General features: G+C 33.3%; 1 protein-coding gene across 2 annotated transcripts in view; it reads left to right on the plus strand.

Moving 5' to 3' along the window:
* LOC128220487 (anosmin-1-like) overlaps positions 1-19,488 on the plus strand; it is a 40,007-nt gene that overhangs the window by 7,807 nt on the left and 12,712 nt on the right. Inside the window, exons 2-11 of one of the 2 annotated variants that reach the window (XM_052928904.1) lie at positions 2,879-2,947; positions 7,335-7,400; positions 10,237-10,447; positions 11,332-11,651; positions 12,168-12,297; positions 14,211-14,338; positions 15,608-15,685; positions 16,521-16,577; positions 17,045-17,138; positions 18,102-18,158. In XM_052928904.1, coding sequence (XP_052784864.1) covers positions 2,879-2,947; positions 7,335-7,400; positions 10,237-10,447; positions 11,332-11,651; positions 12,168-12,297; positions 14,211-14,338; positions 15,608-15,685; positions 16,521-16,577; positions 17,045-17,138; positions 18,102-18,158 — 1,210 coding nt within the window. The remainder of the gene's footprint in view (positions 1-2,878; positions 2,948-7,334; positions 7,401-10,236; positions 10,448-11,331; positions 11,652-12,167; positions 12,298-14,210; positions 14,339-15,607; positions 15,686-16,520; positions 16,578-17,044; positions 17,139-18,101; positions 18,159-19,488) is intronic. The other variant, XM_052928905.1, reaches the window with a different exon arrangement.

Here is a 19,488-nt window from a genome sequence, read left to right on the forward strand (position 1 = left end):
AGAAAGGGACTAATTTTGCAGGGGGGCACCCTCTAAAATTGACCAAAATTTAATGTTTTTTTATATGGCAATATCAGACAATTATATGATTTATAATGGACCATTTGATACTAAAATAGCTTAAATTTTCCCGGATCCCCTTAAAAGCACTTAAAATGTTAAATATTTCAGTTTTGGGAAGGGGTGGACGGCTGAAAAAGCGTAAATACATAAAAAATATTAAAGAATTTGAATAACTTTTGATGTTATGCGGTAAAATAAGTTAGTTTTTTGTGTGTTCTTTTTCATGGGGCCAGGCCAGAAATGGTTACGTGTGTTCATTTTTATGGGGCTCGGCCAGCAATGATTACGAACAGTCTCAAGTCCAAGTCTAGACTCAGACTCAGAAAATCACTTTAATTAAATTACAAGGAATCATCTTTATTTCATATATTTCACAATTTCGAAGAGTCATTAAATTCAGCAATTTTTGCAATTTTGCAACTTGACTCTGAATTCAGTTTGACTTGAGACTTCTAAATCATGGCCCCTCTGGTCTTCGGAAGAGTTCAGGTGCTAGTTTAAATTTATAAATAAAACTTAGCAAAAAAAGGATAGAAGTTAAATGTATGCACGGTCATGAATCATCAGAATGTTCAAATGTCAGGTTTACAGCTTTGCAAATAAGTTTTTGTAAGTTATGATGGTAAAATATCGAGACTGAAGCATTTTGAAAATGTCATTCACGTATTTAAACAAGCTCTCAACTGGAATGATAATACCTAGAGAAGGGACTGGTCTTTACATACAAGACTGCTTCGTATGGTATTTATGAATGGGCTAAGACACAAAAAATGATATTTAAGGCGTAAATGCAGCATGAAGGAGCCTATTGTAAATTTAAATAGAGCATTTTGCGAAAATCTCTTGACAGTAATTAGAGTAGATTTGTTGGCCGGCTTCCAGCGACAATTTTGGCCCGACTCCGACCCCCTGCTGGCAACAACAGCAACCCACTTAAAGGGACAATTTGTCAGGGGAAGTAAAAATAAATTCTTTATATTAATTTAATAGGGATTTTTTGTTTAATTTAAGAGTACTTAGAGTTGTGTATTTATTGACTTTATTCTCATAGAATACTGAGACAACTTTAATTCATATTCGTTCATATGAATTAAAACAACAAACATAAATTATGCCAATCAATTAAAAAATCTTACAACTCACATTCCGTTCCTGATAATATTAAAATTATTATAGTCTTCTTTTATGAACATGTATATAATGGCATCATGTATGAAATATCTGGGGCGGTATTCAAAAAACTTCTTCAGTCATTTTTTAACATAAATAAGTTGATTTGATAAAATGTTCACAGTCAAATTTTAACAAAATTTTAAATGTTATTGAACACATATATTGATGTATCTTCAATAAAATTAAAGTTTAATAATATACCATATAACCACAGTGCCATATTATACTTAAATATGGAAAACGACTGAAGTTAGGTAAATAAATTGACTTAAGATGTTTTATGAAAACTAGTCCAGGGTTGTAAAACAATAAGAGTAATGTCCCTTTAAAGGGACACCCATAGCATGAAAAAAAAGAAAATAGTAAAAAATGTAATAAAAGTTAAAATTAGTATGGTTGTGTACTGGTACAACACATTGAATCTTACTCAGACTGATGTATCACAAGGCTTACAAGACATGTATCTTGAGCAGTTTTATGCATATTTTTTCCAATGCGAAATTTACTGGGTCTCAGGCAGTCTTTAAGTACCACGTAAATCCCGATTTTTAAAAAAAATAATGTTGGTATATTTATCTGTACAAATCATGTGACTTTCACATGCTAAATATACACACTATAATCTGGGAAACCATTATGAGCTATTTTTAAACAGGAAAACTCATGTAAGACAGCAACAAAATATTATTTTAATCATGTAAATTGATGTATTATCAGCATCATACTAGCTTATATTGACAATTTTAGTCTTCGTTTTGAGGAATACTGTATTTGCTGATTTTTGGACCATCTGGTGTCTGGTCCCTTTAACTTCCATGTGATTGAATACAGCGCTCATTCAGCAATAAAATTTACATGAAAGGAAATGATTTGTAATTGTATTGGCAGACGTACCTAATGTCTTGTCATTGTGTAACCCTGACATAATTCTTACATGACAAGACATGAAATTTTATTATATTTGCTTACTTATTTATTTAAGTATTACTGGTCTTATGCAGTGTTCTCAATAAGAACCGGCTGCCGGCCAAAATGGACGGTTCAAATGGCAATAGGGCCGGTTCAAATTTGGAAAACTAAATGAATTTTCAGTAGAATAAGTAGAAGCTGGGAGGCTACTTTATTATTTGAGACGGTTCGACCGAAACTTATTGAGAACCCTGCTTATGAAACAGCTATTATGATATGCAGTGCTCCTATTAGGTCAAAATTTTGTGAAAATTTGTCTCTTTGAGCTCTTTTATTTTTTTTCGAAAAAAAAGTCCACATATTGTGACAGTCTTTAAGTGTCATTGTTAATGGCAGGGCATGATGATCTTGTACAAGAGTTTAATCTTTAACTCACATAACTTTCAAGGCATTCAAATGAAACAAATATAAAAATGGAAGAGTCAATATATTATGCACGTGTAAAGCAAGGCCAATAAATCTTGATGTAACAATTGTTTGGTTTATAATGTCCCTTTGTTTGACTAACAAAAAAGACAAAAGTTGACCTGATCAGCATTATTAGTTTCTGTGACAGAGATTTTGTAGTAAATTAACAATAATTTTGGAGAACACAGCTGTTTTAAGGACTAATCTGACCATTTTTTCCAGTTTTCTTATGATGTTGCCTTACTTGACGATTTTATATTTTCAGGGTTCTGACCGCAACAACCACAGAAAATTCATGATTGACCGATGTAAAAACCACCACCAGTGTTATCAGGTAACCATGGAAACATAAGGAAATGTGACATTCTAACTCTGAAAACAAAATGTCGCTCTTAAAGGCACGCAATAAAGGTCACAATATAGGTTCATGCCAAAACTTATATCTAATGAGTAAAACATGATAAGGCCAAAAAAAAAATTGTTCATTTAGGGTAACCTTCCCAAAATTTATAGGTAGGGTAGGTAGGGATTTTTTTTTTTTTTTTTTCAAAATCTGTCGTAAGTTCAGAGTGTTTTCTTGCACATGGCAGTCTTTCCTACATTACTGTCATTACCTGACTTTGTTTTATCATATAAACATTAATTCTGATTAAAATCTGCAATTATCCGCCCTTCGTTTAAAACTCTCTATTTGCTAACGAATATTTTTTTTGCTCAGAAACGGAAAAAAATAGTTAGGCTCGGCGCATTTTTATAGGTAGGGTCGGGTTACCCGAAACAGACATTTTTTTTTTTAGGCCTAATTAATACATTAAATTAAAAAAAAAATCATCAGCCATTAATATTTCAGTGGAAACATTAATTTTATAATTCAAAAATAAATAAGTAATTTTTTATTGTTTTTATTGTAGAAAATATTTTCTATATATTGCACATATTTTTAAGAATGTAAGATTAAAAAAAGAATTGAAAATCTAGTTTAACTTTTATTTTCTTGACAGTGCAATTCAAAAATTTAAAGTTCATTTTAATAGCAAAATGAAACCTCAGTAAACATTTCTGTAGTTTATTATCAAGACAAACTACCATGATTTGTGCAACCTGATATCGTTCAGTTTACAGACAAAGGGTTAATTCAGTTCAATGAAATACCAATGTATTATAACATTTGAGCTTTGTAACAATTCGGATCTATCCGTCATTTACCACTGTGAGTCAGCTATTTTCTGCCAAAGGTTTTAATACATCTGCCAACAACCTAACTGGGACAACCATATTGACGACCCGAGAGATCTTCTGTTTACACGCTTATTGAAGCGATTATTGAATAAGAAGGAAAGAAGATATAAATTTACCAGTCCTCGTTTTGACACGCAAATTTGAATAAAATCAAACTGATAAAAAGTTTGGATAAGTTAAATTCTGCAAAGTTTGTTTCTTTCCGTTTCTTCATTGAATTGATTAGTTTTGTAAAGTAAATTCGGTGATTACAAACTGACACTTAAAAGAACATTGATTATAAACAAAATTGTTCCACTGCTAATGACAAAGAACAAGTTAAACATTTAACATGTTGTTTTTTCGTCTGATATTGGGGCCTAAATTCAGACCATGATTTGCAATCCCAAAAAGTATACTTTTTTTTCTAAAAACTGGACTTGGATTTGTTTTAATGCAGTTTGATTTCGTTAAAATTCTTCCAACCCAGAATCTTGTAAAGGCGCTTTGAAGTGAACAACTTTGTTTGTGTGTTTGAAATAAACTGAAGGCATTTTGTCGCTATTTTCACAATTTTTACTTAGGCCAATTTAAATTAATTGCTAGATTTTCATACATTGAATTGTCTTGGTTGAGGGGTTTACATTTTATTTTATTTTTTTATTAAATGACTGTTTAACTGGACCAACTTAAATGCGCTGAATATGTGTGCATGCTCTTTCTTATTGCACAAGGGACCATTTATACATGTGTTTCTAGACAAAGCACGAACATGATCGCAACGATCCTTCTTTTTTACATGTGTTGACACCATAGGTGTGAATATACATGGTTCCCATACAGTACAGAACAGATACACGGATATACCGACTAAAGTTCAAGATTTTCATTTGAGTCAATAAAATTTCAGGGGCGGCAGAAAAAAGAGGAGCTAGCTGGCGCCCGCCTGGCCCCAGCTAAAACTTTAGCAATTAATTTATAGTCGCCTTACTACTTAATTTTATATCAGGCAGTTTAATCAACGAATTTCAGTTATGTTCCCCATGCTATAAAGGGTGTTTTTTTCCCTAATGTTAAGTACACATTCCCAATCAAAATTTCTCAACATTGAAGTTTTGTTTGTCAAACTGTGTTGTATTGTTTTTGAAATTATAAAAGCCCACAATTAAATGGTTAAGAAGAGTAATTGAGTATAATACAATATTCAAGCTACATAATTATTTATAAAAAAAATAAGAACAACGCGAACATTCCTAATTCCAAGGGTATGGATCATTTTCTCAAAATACTTAAAAAAAACACACCCGTTAATTTATAAAAAAAAATCAGCACTACAGCGCAAAAACTAAAGAATATAATAATTCTCATTTTATAACGGGATTGAAAACTAATTACGGCTGTGGTGTTGCGTGATTGGTTGATTGACATTATCACATGATGTTATCAATGTATCCTTAACAGGTCAACATATCCACCCTTTTTGTTAAAGTCCCGGTGGCTGGGTGGACTAGCCGGCTGTTTTCTAAAAAAAATTCTTGACATTACCGGCGTGGGTTCGAACCGCACTAAAACCAAAATTCTTTTTTATGCTGTATTACTGTATTTTTTTCTGCAATTTTGAGTAAAATAATGATAAAATAAGTGTTTTCAAATGCATTACCTGAAAACTAATTTTTGGTCCTAAAACATTAGCGAGTCACTTTAACCTTGGTCAGTTTTGCTCTAATCAATATGTTTTTTGTGACTTTTGCCATAGTATATAAGTTATTATTAAAGATAATTGATCTTGATATGAAATTGTACGAGTCAATTAATGGTTTAAAAGCCAATTTGACGTTTATGTTTACAAATTTAATGAATTGTTTTAAACCTGATTCATATGATATAAAAAATTAGTTAATTCAACATTCGAAAATATCAGTTTACAATTTATACGATTCATTCATTTAATTGAGCTATTTACAAAGTTTTGACATTTCATGAAAAAAAGATAAGGCAATTAACCGATAAACGAACGGCATTAAATTGTTATCTGGTATTAGGTTATAATGTAATGAACAACAATAGCTTACTGTTTAGTAAACTAATTGACGTCCACCCAAAAATTATAATTTGTTTATTGACCTAAGTAGAACTCCATTATGTATGAAATTTGATGCCCTGTTTTAATTAATGATGATTTGAAGATAGTAGAGCTTAAATAGATCTCGTTGTCTGTTTTTATCAAACTTTTAGGAGGAAATTTGACTTTTTAAATCACTGGTGTCAGGCAAACTTGTTTATGCCATTTTAAATGCCAGACTGTCAAATTTAACAATGAAAAAAAACATTGGGAATATTATAGAAATAGAATACGGGCTTTACAGATCTTGTATCATATATGTAATAATTAGATGACATGAAGTAAAATCTTTATGATTAAGAATGGGCATAGTGAGCGTAGCCAACAAGTCCTTCTTAATCATTTAATCATTAAGATTTACTTTAGGTCATCTAAATGACTATAGAATACACATGGTCAACACAAAGTCTGACACCGGGAGTGTGTATTGGGTGATTGGCAGTCAAAGGGGGACCTAAGTATAAACACCTGCAAAGGTTGAAAATCTAGATGATTAATTATAAACTTAATGATCTGCCATTTCATTGGCTGATAATGTAGGTTGTATTCTAAGTAATAGTTAGAACATATTTGTAAAATGTTAATGATTAAAAAGGGAAGAGCAAGTCCAAACTGGGATCTTAAATAATAGTTTGAAAGTGTCGGCTGCACATTATCTCCATATCAGAACAGTAACAAGAAGGAGGGGCCTTACAGTTCAGTAGCTAGCATGCATATATATGACAATGCTAGTCACATAAACTGCACGCAAGTTATTGAATGTTATCCTTGACAACACTACCCTTGAGATTGATTATGTCACCCACTACCCTTGTGATTGATTATGTGACCCACTACCATTGTGATTGATTATGCTTCCCACTACCCTAGTGACTGAAAATGCCACCCATTACCCTTGTGATCGAATACGTCACCCACTACCCTTGTGACTGAAAATGCCACTAAATACCCTTGTGATAAATTCTGTCACCCAATACCTTTTGGACTAGTTGTGATCGATTTTATACTCTTCAGCTAAAACACTCGTGTATAATTTCACTAACTGGGGTTTTGCATGGGTGTAGTAACTTTTTCATATGCCATAGCTATATTCATGTCCTTACTGAGTTACCTCAAGGATCTAAGCAATCACTGTTAAACGCCTGTATATATTACTGATTTTATACTTAATTTTTGGGACAATGCAGTCCGAGAATAGGTTTGTAGTTTAATTTGAGGTAGTCGCGAGTGTGGCCGAGCTAGTTAGGGAAGAAACGTTACACATGCATACCCAAAACAAAACAATGTATGTGTTAAGTAACATTCAGTCCCTTTAATACTTAAGCTGCTATTTGCTGGTGTAATGTTGACCTTACTAGCTTGAAGTTGTTTCTGTTTTCAGTGTATGAAGCCATGCGCAGTCACAGAAAATGAATTAAAAAAGCACAATTGTAACAGTTTCTGCGAGGTAAGTGTGACACGTTTGTTGTGGTTTCTGTGAGGTAATTGTGACACAGATGTAACAGTTTCTGTGAGGTAATTGTGACACAGATGTTACAGCTTCTGTGTTTCTGTGAGGTATTAGTGTGACACAGATGTAACAGTTTCTGTGTTTCTGTGAGGTAATTGTGACACAGATGTTACAGTTTCTGTGTTTCTGTGAGGTAAGTGTGACACAGATGTAACAATTTCTGTGTTTCTGTGAGGTAAGTAATATGACACAGATGTAACAGTTTCTGGTTTCTGTGAGGTAAGTGTGACACAGATGTAACAGTTTCTGTGTTTCTGTGAGGTAAGTGTGACACAGATGTAACAATTTCCGTGTTTCTGTGAGGTAAGTAATATGACACAGATGTAACAGTTTCCGGTTTTTGTGAGGAAAGTGTGACACAGATGTAACAGTTTCTGTGTTTCTGTGAGGTAAGTGTGACACAGATGTAACAGTTTCTGTGTTTCTGTGAGGTAAGTGTGACACAGATGTAACAGTTTCCGTGTTTCTGTGAGTTAAGTGGGTAAAGGTTTTTGTGAGGTAATGACAAATGTATTACAGTTTCTGTGAGGTAATTGTAAACAAAGTGTATCAATTTCTGTTAGATAAGTGTGACCCCAATGTAATGTTTTGTGAGGTAAGTGTGACACATGAATAACTTTCTATGTATTATTTGTGCTCAAACAGTAACAGTTTCTGTAAGATAAAAGTCACATTTTCTATGAAGTAATTGTGCTCAAAGTGTAACAGTTTCCGAGAGGTAAGTGTGAATTATTCAATGAGGTAATTATACCCAAAGTTTACCAGTTTCTGTGAGGTAAGTGTACCACAAGCTTAACTATTTCTGTAAGGTTATTGTGACACTATCATAAAAGTTTATGTGAGGTAAGTGTCACACAATTGTAACAGTGTCTATATATGAGGTAGAGTTGATACAAGCATAACTATTTCTGTGAGGTAAGTGTGACACAAGCATTAAAGTATATGTGAGGTAAGTGTGACACAATTTTAACATTGTCTTTGGCTTGGTAAGTTTGACACAATTTTAGCATTGTCTTTGAGGTAGGAGTGCCACAAGCATAACTATTTCTGTAAGGTAAGTAAGACACAATTTTAACATTGTCTTTGAGGTAGGGGTGCCACAAGCATAACTATTTATGCGAGGTAAGTTTGACACAATTTTAGCATTGTCTTTGAGGTAGGGGTGCCACAAGCATAACTATTTCTGTGAGGTAAGTGTGACACAATTTTAACATTGTCTTTGAGGTAGGGGTGGCACAAGCATAACTATTTATGCTTGGTAAGTTTGACACAATTTTAGCATTGTCTTTGAGGTAGGGGTGCCACAAGCATAACTATTTCTGTGAGGTAAGTAAGACACGATTTTAGCATTGTCTTTGAGGTAGGGGTGCCACAAGCATAACTATTTCTGTGAGGTAAGTAAGACACAATTTTAACATTGTCTTTTAGGTAGGGGTGCCACAAGCATATTAAACTTTTTATGCGAGGTAAGTTTGACACAATTTTAGCATTGTCTTTGAGGTAGGGGTGCCACAAGCATAACTATTTCTGTGAGGTAAGTGTGACACAATTTTAACATTGTCTTTGAGAAAGGGGTGCCACAAGCATAACTTTTTATGTGCGGTAAGTATATAATCACAGAAGTGAAACAGTTTCTGTGAAGTTAGTGTAACAGTTTTGGTTATGTAAGGGTGCCACGAAAAATCTATCTTTTGTATACATAATGAAATAATACATTAAGATCTTTTTTGACATCATATTGGACTATGAGTACATGTAAAATGATTTCACTGGTACAAAATTATCTTTCAAATTGTTATTTTAAAATCAGAATGGCATTTAATTTACGCTTCTGCTATCATTCTAAGATTAATCTTATGTATAAAACTGACTAATTGTTGTTTCATGCAGACTATTCCAGACACCATATCAAATGAACATGAAAACTTATCAAATGTTGGATTAAGTTTCACCCCTATTTATCAGCAAGCATTTTCTGCATAAAGTTAAGATATAAAAATGTGGAAATTGGCAGTCTTTTTAGAAATAGAAGTTGAAGTATTTTGAAGTAATTATAAAAAAAATATGTAATATTACCCAGTATGTATGTTGCTGAAGATATATTTTTGTGTAATTTTGTTAAAACCTGGCTCTCACTGTCACGATGTTGGCTATGATTTAAACCTCATTTAGAACCTGAGACTTGAACATGGTATATCAAGAAAATTTGCATGCAATTCCTAAATTAGAAGGATTTTCTTAAAAGGTCAAGGTCAGGAATAAATATTAATTTTAAAATATGGGATTATGATTATGTCAATTATTATTATTCATGTTTGTTCAGCTTTTTCCTTTTTGAAATATTGTGCACTTATATATTTTTTTCCAACCAGAAACAATATTTTACCAATATACTTGTCCAATTATGATATAGAAGTTACTTACTAGTACTTTAAACCCAGCTGTTGATAAACATAGGAAAACTAATGACACCTTCTTGAAATCTTTTTTAAAATTTGCAAATTAATCACTAACTGTTAGTCCTTTTCATGTTATGTCATTCAATGTTACAGGACATGACTCTACCTTAACTGGTGTTATGTTAAGTCCTGTTCCTGTTATGTCATTCAATGTTACATGACATGACTCTACCTTATTTGGTGTTATGTTAAGTCATGTTTCTGTTGACATCTTTGTAAGGATATAAACTATATATTTAATATAAGCTAATTTGAACATTGCTCAAAAATTAGTTATGCATGTCATTTCAATTAACTTTTCACTTATGTTTCAGGCCAGTGAGACGGAGTGTCAGAGCTCGTGTGAGTTCCTTCACTACACATACCTTTACAAGCCGGGGGATTGTCCCCGCCCCGAGTCAGCTGCAGGGTTCGAGGCCGTATGTCTGGCATCATGTCGCGCAGACAGCGACTGCCCGGAGGAGACCAAGTGTTGTCCAAACCTGTGTGGATATGTCTGCCGGAAACCAGACTTCTCCAAGCATCGTTAGTAACCACAGTGTTTTTGTTTTTATTAATGCATTGAGCTTACTGAAATTAAAGTTCCTACCACTGAAAGTAGGCCAGGAAAATTCTCAAGTCTGGTGACCTTTGATAAACCTAACTTCTACAAACTTCATGAATGACTCTATATGTTTTGTGCTTAAGGTTAAAACAAAATTCATTTTCAGAATCATTTTAAACAGACTGGTTAACATTAGCTATAAATAGATATTATTACTGTTATTCTTTGTTAATAAATGCGTTAAACTTATATATCAGTTAATGCTGCACTTGCGGTCAAATATCTCAAGTCTTGTGAATGGTAGCTCTAAACGATTCCTTGATAAAGATGATGGTTGGGCTGTATATAGACTTCAAAACATTGTGTCTGACTTGTGCAATGTTTTGTCAACTGCTGATTATTACACATAATTTCATTCTTATATTCTGCATTCTTATGAACTCAAAACTGTAGATAACGTTAATCAAGACTGTTTTAAAGTGTTACAATGATATTCAGAATCAATATTTTCCTGCGGGCCCGGCAAGTGAAATCAGAAACAAACAAATATTTTGGGATCTGATGAGAAATTGATTTTTGACAAATCCTCAATTTTATTGACCTGTCCATATAACTTAATACAGTCCACTGCGGCCATCTACAATTATAAGCTCTTAGGTCTAGTTGTTTTGGGCTTAAATCTAGAAAACAGCATTTTTTCTAGTTATATATAATGTTAAGAATGAACGAGTTACTGTTGTACATGTAGTTCGCATACGTTTTTGTTTTTTTGTATAAAAACCTTCTACCTGTTTATGAAGTATTGTTAATATGGCTTAATTCGATATAATAACACCACGATACCACATAAATATCTGTTATCCAGCCCTCCCACCTGTTCCAATGAACCTGATGTTTGAAGAGCGTCGTCAAGGGAGGTCACTCTATGTGAGCTGGGACGTTTCCCGCGGGTCGGGGGCATTTCCCAGTGACAGTGACAGTCCTCAAGGGTCTAGTATGGTACCAAGTGATGATTTTGTGAAGTCACCTACTGGTGGTTCCCAGCATCTGGTGCCGGCAATCAGAGCTGGTTCCCGTAGGCGAAGTCCAGTACCCAGCGTTGAAGTGTTTGTACTGGAGAGAATGAACACAACCAGTCTGCGTCCTGTCTGGCCAGATGACCACCCCTGGACAGTCACTGCCATTGTAGGTTCTTTAGACTTAGGTTGTTTAAGAAATGAATTGCGTGAATGATGTCATTATAGGGTATGAACGCAGTTGGGCTGGTTAAAGTTGAGTCCAAAGGAAAGTTTTAAATCGACAAGGATCTTTTATTGAAACGGCCCCAAGGAGCCTTAAACCCTGGCATGAAGTTTGTGCTTATAGGCATTCTCACCCCTGACAGTTTTTGTGTAGACAGAGAATAGTGATACTTATTTACCACAATATTTAAAAATAACTGTACTTTTGTATTATGAATCAAATGCCACTCTTAAGGTAGGCATCGATTTCAAAATTATTTCAATCAATTTTGTCTCTTTTATTTCATATAAATTGACTGACCTTTGTCAAACTCCTTGACTTACAAATAACCAGATAATGTTTTGGTTTTGGAGACACAATAATTCTTATAAATGTAAATAATTTCTACCAACACGACCCTAACATTTGCTTGAACAGTAACTGCTATCATAGATCGTTTTAATCCACTTCACCTTACAGACACTTCAATCGAGCCATCTGCTGTCCCCGATGCATGCAGGTCACTGGTACAAGTTCCGTGTCGCCATGGTAACACCCAGTGGTTCCCGTGGTTACTCCCAGCCCTCCACACCATTCAAGTCCTCCAGACGTGAGTATTCTTGCATAATGGACATGCATATCAGAGTTTTTGCCAGAGCAGGTTGGATAACATGCGTCTATGGGTGATTTCAGAATAATATTTTAATGGATAATGATACAAAATAAAATTATCTAGAACAGCAGAGTCAGGACAATGTACATAAACAAAAATATTAACATAAAAAGATGTCATAATGGGGATGTTAATCTGGAACTATTTGACTATCACTTCAAATGACTGCTTGTCATGACGTTCGCATCAATAAACAACTTTGCATACGCAATTTGGTGGAAATTCTGAAACAACACTAACACATTCATTATGTATTTATTGTTCACATGTTTGCTGGGCGGATGAAAAGGTCTGACCCTCAAGCAAGATTATTTCTCTGATGTTTTATGATTACTGGTCCAAACACAATAACCAAACTATTCCAAGAGTCCCACAGATTGGGCATTGATTTAAATTTTGTTAGAGAAAAAGCTTTGTAATGTTTATGTAATACAAGCCTTGTTGAAAGTTGCCAATATAAAATGAAGATATATGATTTATTGTTTCGGTGCATATCCCATTCACAGCAATTCTAAGATTTTTGTATTAGAATTATGACCCCCCCCCCCCCCCCCCCCCCCCAAAAAAAATAAAAAAATTGGCAATATTAGAAATAAGGGGGATAACTGTTACTTTTTCAATATATATACCATAACAGGTTTTGTAATTATTACCAGTGAATCCTTATAAATCACAAAATACGTCTAAGGTTTGTAAAAAGGAGTCTCTGATTGGTTAAGACTGTTTATTGAAAGGCTTGGTAGAATGGATCAATACCCCACGGATAATCGTTAAATTACAGAATATATAATGATATTCACAATACTATAAGGTAAATAAATTTATTCATTAGGTCCTCTGCATAATATCTGAACATTTATTGAACAGGACCCCATTTTTCGATAAGACATAGTAGTTGTTAACATTAAGCTGCTTAAGAGGGCTCAGGTAGACCCCTAAAGATACTGGCAGAATCGATGCGATGAATGTCATAACAATATTTTTATGGAAATGCAATTTGAGCCATAAACCAGGGTTAAGCATGAAAATTTACATTCTTAAGCATAAAATTCCTTTTTGAAATGGGGCCCTGTTTTATTGTATTGGTATCCCTCATGCTATATTTATTTTAAACATGCTGTATGTGCAACATTGTAAACAATCCTAACACAGGTTTAAGCATTATATTCAGGCATCATATTGAGATGATGGTTCAGAACTTTGGTCGAGTTAATGCTGTTATTACATCATGCATCGTTGTTAACTTTCAAATCTTAACTGCTCTTGAACTTTTATTGACATACATTTGATTTGCAGTATTTTTTAAATGGCTCCGTATAACTGTTATAGGTGTACTTTCTTTATGTTAATATATTATGAGCATTTTATGAAATATTTTTACTTAAGAATTTAAAGCTGCACTCTCACAGATTGAACTTTTTTATTTTTTGTCTTGGAACCAGCCAATTTTTGCGACAATCAATGGAAACCAGTTAAATAAGACTGCTGACAAAAAAAAAGATCACAGATTTTTGTATTTAAGTTCAAAAAATGATATTTTATGCATTTTTCTTAAACCGTTAGGCCATTTAAATTTAATTTTCAAACGGAAATATGAAAATCTACGATCTGTTTTTTTGTCAGCAATCTTATATGATTGGTTTGCAGATATTTACGCAAAAATTTGCTCTTTCTAAGACAAAAAATAAAAAAGTTGTAAAAATGGTAAATCTGTGAGAGTGCAGCTTTAAAAAGAATGCCACTAATATTACATTGTTAACTTTAATTAAGTTCAGAAAATCAGCACTTAGTAAATAAAATGATCCAATATAGTACAAAAATAATTTCTACCTATGTCTCCTTGGTTACAGGTGTGGGTAAGGCCATGCCCCCCCAGAACATCACAGAGGGGGCAACCACACTGAGGAAGGGACTGGTGGACGTCACAATACACTGGGCCCCTCCACGATACTCGGACCTGCCTGTTTGGAGATACTGTGTACGGTGATATCTCAAAAGCAAATAAAAATATACACTACCTATCTCGAAAGCAAATAAAAATATACACTCCCTATCTCGAAAGCAAATAAAAATATACACTCCCTATCTCGAAAGCAAATAAAAATATACACTACATATCTCGAAAGCAAATAAAAATATACACTCCCTATCTCGAAAGCAAATAAAAATATACACTACATATCTCGAAAGCAAATAAAAATACACACTACCTATCTTGAAAGCAAATAAAAATATACACTACCTATCTCGAAAGCAAATAAAAATATACACTCCCTATCTCGAAAGCAAATAAAAATATACACTACCTATCTCGAAAGCAAATAAAAATATACACTACCTATCTCGATAGCAAATAAAAATATACACTTTACATATCTCGATAGCAAGTAAAAATATACACTACCTATCTCGATAGCAAATAAAAATAGACACTTTACATATCTCGATAGCAAGTAAAAATATACACTAAATATCTTGATTGCAAAAAATTCACCTTATCTCCAGTGTGTGTATACCGTGTGATAAATAGCGTCATAAATGCTATGCCGGAAGGCAATATTTTGCTTAAAATGAAGACTTAAAAACAAAATATGTTTTCTTTTTCTACACCATTTTAAATGGAACAAAGGGCAGTCAATGCCATTTCTTGATAGCAAATAAAAATACAGTCAATATCTTGATAGCAAATAAAAATACAGTCAATATCTTGATATCAAATTAAAATACAGTCAATATCTTGATAGCAAATAAAAATACAGTCAATATCTTGATAGCAAATTAAAATACAGTCAAAATCTTGATAGCAAATAAAAATACAGTCAATATCTTGATAGCAAATAAAAATACAGTCAATATCTTGATAGCAAATAAAAAGGCCACTCCATATCTTGATAGCAAATAAAAATACAGTCAATATCTTGATAGCAAATAAAAATACAGTCAATATCTTGATAGCAAATAAAAAGACCACTCCATATCTGGATAGCTGCTAAAATCAAGGTTGTAGTATGGCAGTGGAATTGTTAAACCTTGCATCACGGTGAACCTATAAGCGGCCATCTTTGGCGTGATCTGAATATCTTGAGTTGCCCAAGGGTGGTGTGAGGTCATTAGTCAAATTCTTGAGGGTCTTAAGGCAGCCAAAATATGCAAAAACAGTTTTTTTATACACTGCGGCGCATGGTTTGGCTAAGATTTGGCTGGCAGACTAGAGTCTAGTTGATTATCATACAATTGTTGATTTCAGGTGACCTGGAGTGAGCGTTTAAATCGAGTCAGCCCTATCCTGATACGTATCCCAGTTCTTGAGAAAGTACTCCCGGGGGTATGTAATAGGTTGATGTTATGTAAAATCTTTAACTTTTGGCACAAGCAAAACTTAAATGATTTTGACTTGGTGCACAGTAATGTTCACTTTACAGGGTTTCTAAAGTTGAGGAGTAAAGTGACTAGACATCAGATGGTTCAAAAATCGCAAAAACAGTATATCCTCAAAACAATCCTAGAATTGTCAATGCAAGCTAGTAGCAGGCCGATAATACATCATTTTATATGATTAAAAGAATAAAAGCAAACCTGTCTCATCTGAGTTTCTCAGTTTAAAAAAACTGCATAATGGTTTCCCAGTTTAAATCATATCTGTTTATGAGTACAGATAAATATACCGATACTGTTTTTAAACTTTCTGGGATTTACGCGCTAGACAACCCCAGTGAATTGTGAATTGGAAAAATGCGCAAAAAATGCAAAATATGCAAGTGTCGTTTGGATGTGATACATCGGTAAGTTAGATTTAATGCATTGTACACAATGCTGTTAATTTTATGTAAGTTTTTGATAATTTTCTTTTTTTACTTGCACTTGCATCATCTGGTGTCTAGTCCCTCTAATAATAATAAATAGTTGTGCCTATTTTTTCTCACCTGAGAATGAAGTGCTCAAGGGCTAGCTGTTGTGATAGGGGAATGTCCGTCTCATCCATCATCTGTCGTTAACATTTTCTCCTAAACAACAAGACCAATTGAAACCAAATTTCACAGGAATGTTCATTTGATGGTCCTCTTCCAGATTCCTTAAAATAAAATGGTTTTATGTTTCTTGAGCAAACAGTTACTTTTTTGTGTGTCGCCTGTTACATGTATATAACTTGTGTTTTGTAGAATGTTTTAGAGTTCAAGTTAAAGAAGTTGAAGCCAGGGACCACGTACCATATTCAGGTACGATTTCACAGACATTGGCTCAAGCTTTGGTTACAAGTTGACCAGTAAATTATGAGACAAAATCTATTGCACTGTATGTAAATACAAATTAATCATGTACAAATATTTGGATATAGACAAAATTGAATGTTCAGGGTGGCGGTTTGAAAGAAATGCACACAAATGGAAATGGGGTCAGGGCTTTAATATCTGATTGTCAAAAGTGCTTCATTTTGACTAAAATTGGGAAAAAAAATTGTATCGAAATGAACAAGAATGCTTTAAAATGGACAGAAGAGATAAAATAATGTGAAAAAAATTATTTCTCTAAAAACACACACACTCTTCCATTTATTATTTGATAATGAAAAAAATAAAATATCATAAAAATTAATTTGTTAAAAAGTCAAATGTTTCATATGGGTAATTGTGCCTAATTTGGGCCAAATGGTCAGAAAAAAGCTATGTTGAAAAACCTGTTACAGATTGAAGCAATAGTGAAGATGGGTAATCGAGAGTTGACAAGCAACAAGGCTTCCAAGTACATCACTACCTATGCCCCACCCAACATGAAACAAGGTACGCAACTCTGGGTACAGTTCTTGGAGCAAAGTGAAGGGAGATAATTTAGCTAGGAATTACGTAGTTTCCAGTTTAGCAGTCCCCATTTAAAACAGGTTGATAAAAACTATTTGAGTGCAGGTATGAGCTGGCGAGTGGGGGTGTTAGATCCCCAAAAAGTGCTGAAATTGTAATTTGTATCTAATAAGAAATTATCAAATTGCTAATTGGAGCTGTTTTGAATTTTTGCTCACTTCTGCTGTTGTATTGTGGGGACCACCAAACTGGAAGTGCCCAGGAATTATTGACTAACTACATGTATATTTAGGGAAGATAACCAAATAAATATTTAGGGCCCTGTTTCAATTAAGGTTGTAAGGCTTCTGATTGTAATCTCCAGACACAACCCCATTTTTGGAGTAAACTCACAGCGTTTTAATTAAAATATTGTAAGACACAAGTACTCTCAAGCTGGGTAAGATTTATGATCTAAGATAGCCATATTGAAGCAGGGCCCTGGAGAGAGTTAGGAAGCTTTTTAAGTCCAAAATGATAATTAAATTAGACTCATATAGATGCACTGACAAAAATAATTTATTATGATGAATGTGACATTAATTTTTTTCTGTTTCAACTTTTCAATTTAAACAAAATTTGTATGATGAACACAAGTTGTCTAACTTTTCAAGGAGAAACAAGACAAAGTTTGAAAATCATATTACATGTAAGTTAGATATAAATAGGTTTAATGTACAGAAATACACATGAATTGAAAAAATATCACACAAAAAAACACCAACAAACCATTCCTTCATCAACTGATGAAGACCTTTAAGATGCCGAAGCATTTAAAGATAAAAGTTTTAACAAAAAACATTACATGTTAGTATGATTTTGTACATATTATTCTGTTAGAATTGTACATATTTTTTTCGTACTATAGGCTGACTGGGTTTTGATTTTTATGTATCTTTATTTTAGATCAAACTGAATTGTATTCGGTTGGTCAGTCAGCCAGTTTTGTTGACGATAATTCAGGTAAAAACACACAGAATGGGCTGGACGTTTTGTTTCACTTTAGTTTGGCTACCCGGGTGTCTTTTTAATCCTAACATTTAGCCGCTTTTATTTTCGGATGTTAACTCATAATTTTATGTGACCTCCTTGGTTTATCAATTTGCTTTATTTATGATTAGTTTATGATTGATGGATTGTTTCCCTATCTTTAGTATTTCGCACCAAAATCATGACCTTAATACATTAACTTTCATCATATTTGGTTAGATCGTATTTGTTTTTTCAATCATTAACTTGTTCATCCATTTATCACAGGAAAAAAATTCAAGGTTTTGTCAAAGCCTTGGTGTCATTATTGGCGGTGGAATCATCTTTGTGCATCATCACCTTCATGGCCAAAATATAAAAAACTTCCCAAGATATTCAAATGAAACTTGGTACACATGTTGCCAGAAACAAAACTCATATGTAAGGCGCATAATTCTGGCTTTTATGATATTCAAGTTATGTCCCCTAGTTCGACTGAAAAGAAAACAATATACGAGCGTTGAGGTTTGCATCAAGGCGCTCATGTCATTAACAATTTAATGCTGTTTGTTAATAATCCCAAAAGTCAATTAATATAGGCTTTACAACCAAATAGTATTTTTTTTATCTTTAATTTGATTCAAATACAACAAAAAAATTAAGTGGTCATGTCAAGTATTAAATTGTGAATATCTGTAACCTTTTTAGGCTTTTGAAAACAAAATATTCTTTTTTAAACCTTTTCAGGATTTTGAAAACAAATAAAATTGTTGCAAAACTATGTACTGTGCTGTAGACTGATTTTAATTGAAAATAAAAAATGGAATTGCAGTATTATTCTCGGGATAGCTGTATACTGGACGCATATTATGTTTCTCGCTAATTACTCAGAACTTCGTTAAAGTCAATAGCGTTGTTAACATCATCGTTGTTAACTTTCACATCTTTATGGCTATGAAACTTTCTTGGACATATCAAGCCACTTTAGAAATCTTTTAACAAGTTTCCAGACAAATGTAACTGTTTCAGCTGTACTTGTTTATATTCAAATATATGAGCATAATAATATCGTAAACATTTCAGCTTTAAAAATAACAAAGCTGCTGTTAATCACATTATGTTCTTTAACAAAGTTCCAAACATTCGGCCTTATATGTTTATGAAGTATACCCATCATATACTGATTTAACCTGCGTATAGAACATAGTATCGAGTGTCTTGACCCGAAATCACTTCCCATTTCCCTGTCAGTAATATTAAACACAGTATTAAGTCCCCTGTATAGTATCAAGAGTTTTTATTGATGGATTTTACCCAAATTTAC

This window comes from Mya arenaria, chromosome 15, assembly GCF_026914265.1.
Source record: "Mya arenaria isolate MELC-2E11 chromosome 15, ASM2691426v1".
Lineage (NCBI taxonomy): Eukaryota > Metazoa > Mollusca > Bivalvia > Myida > Myidae > Mya > Mya arenaria.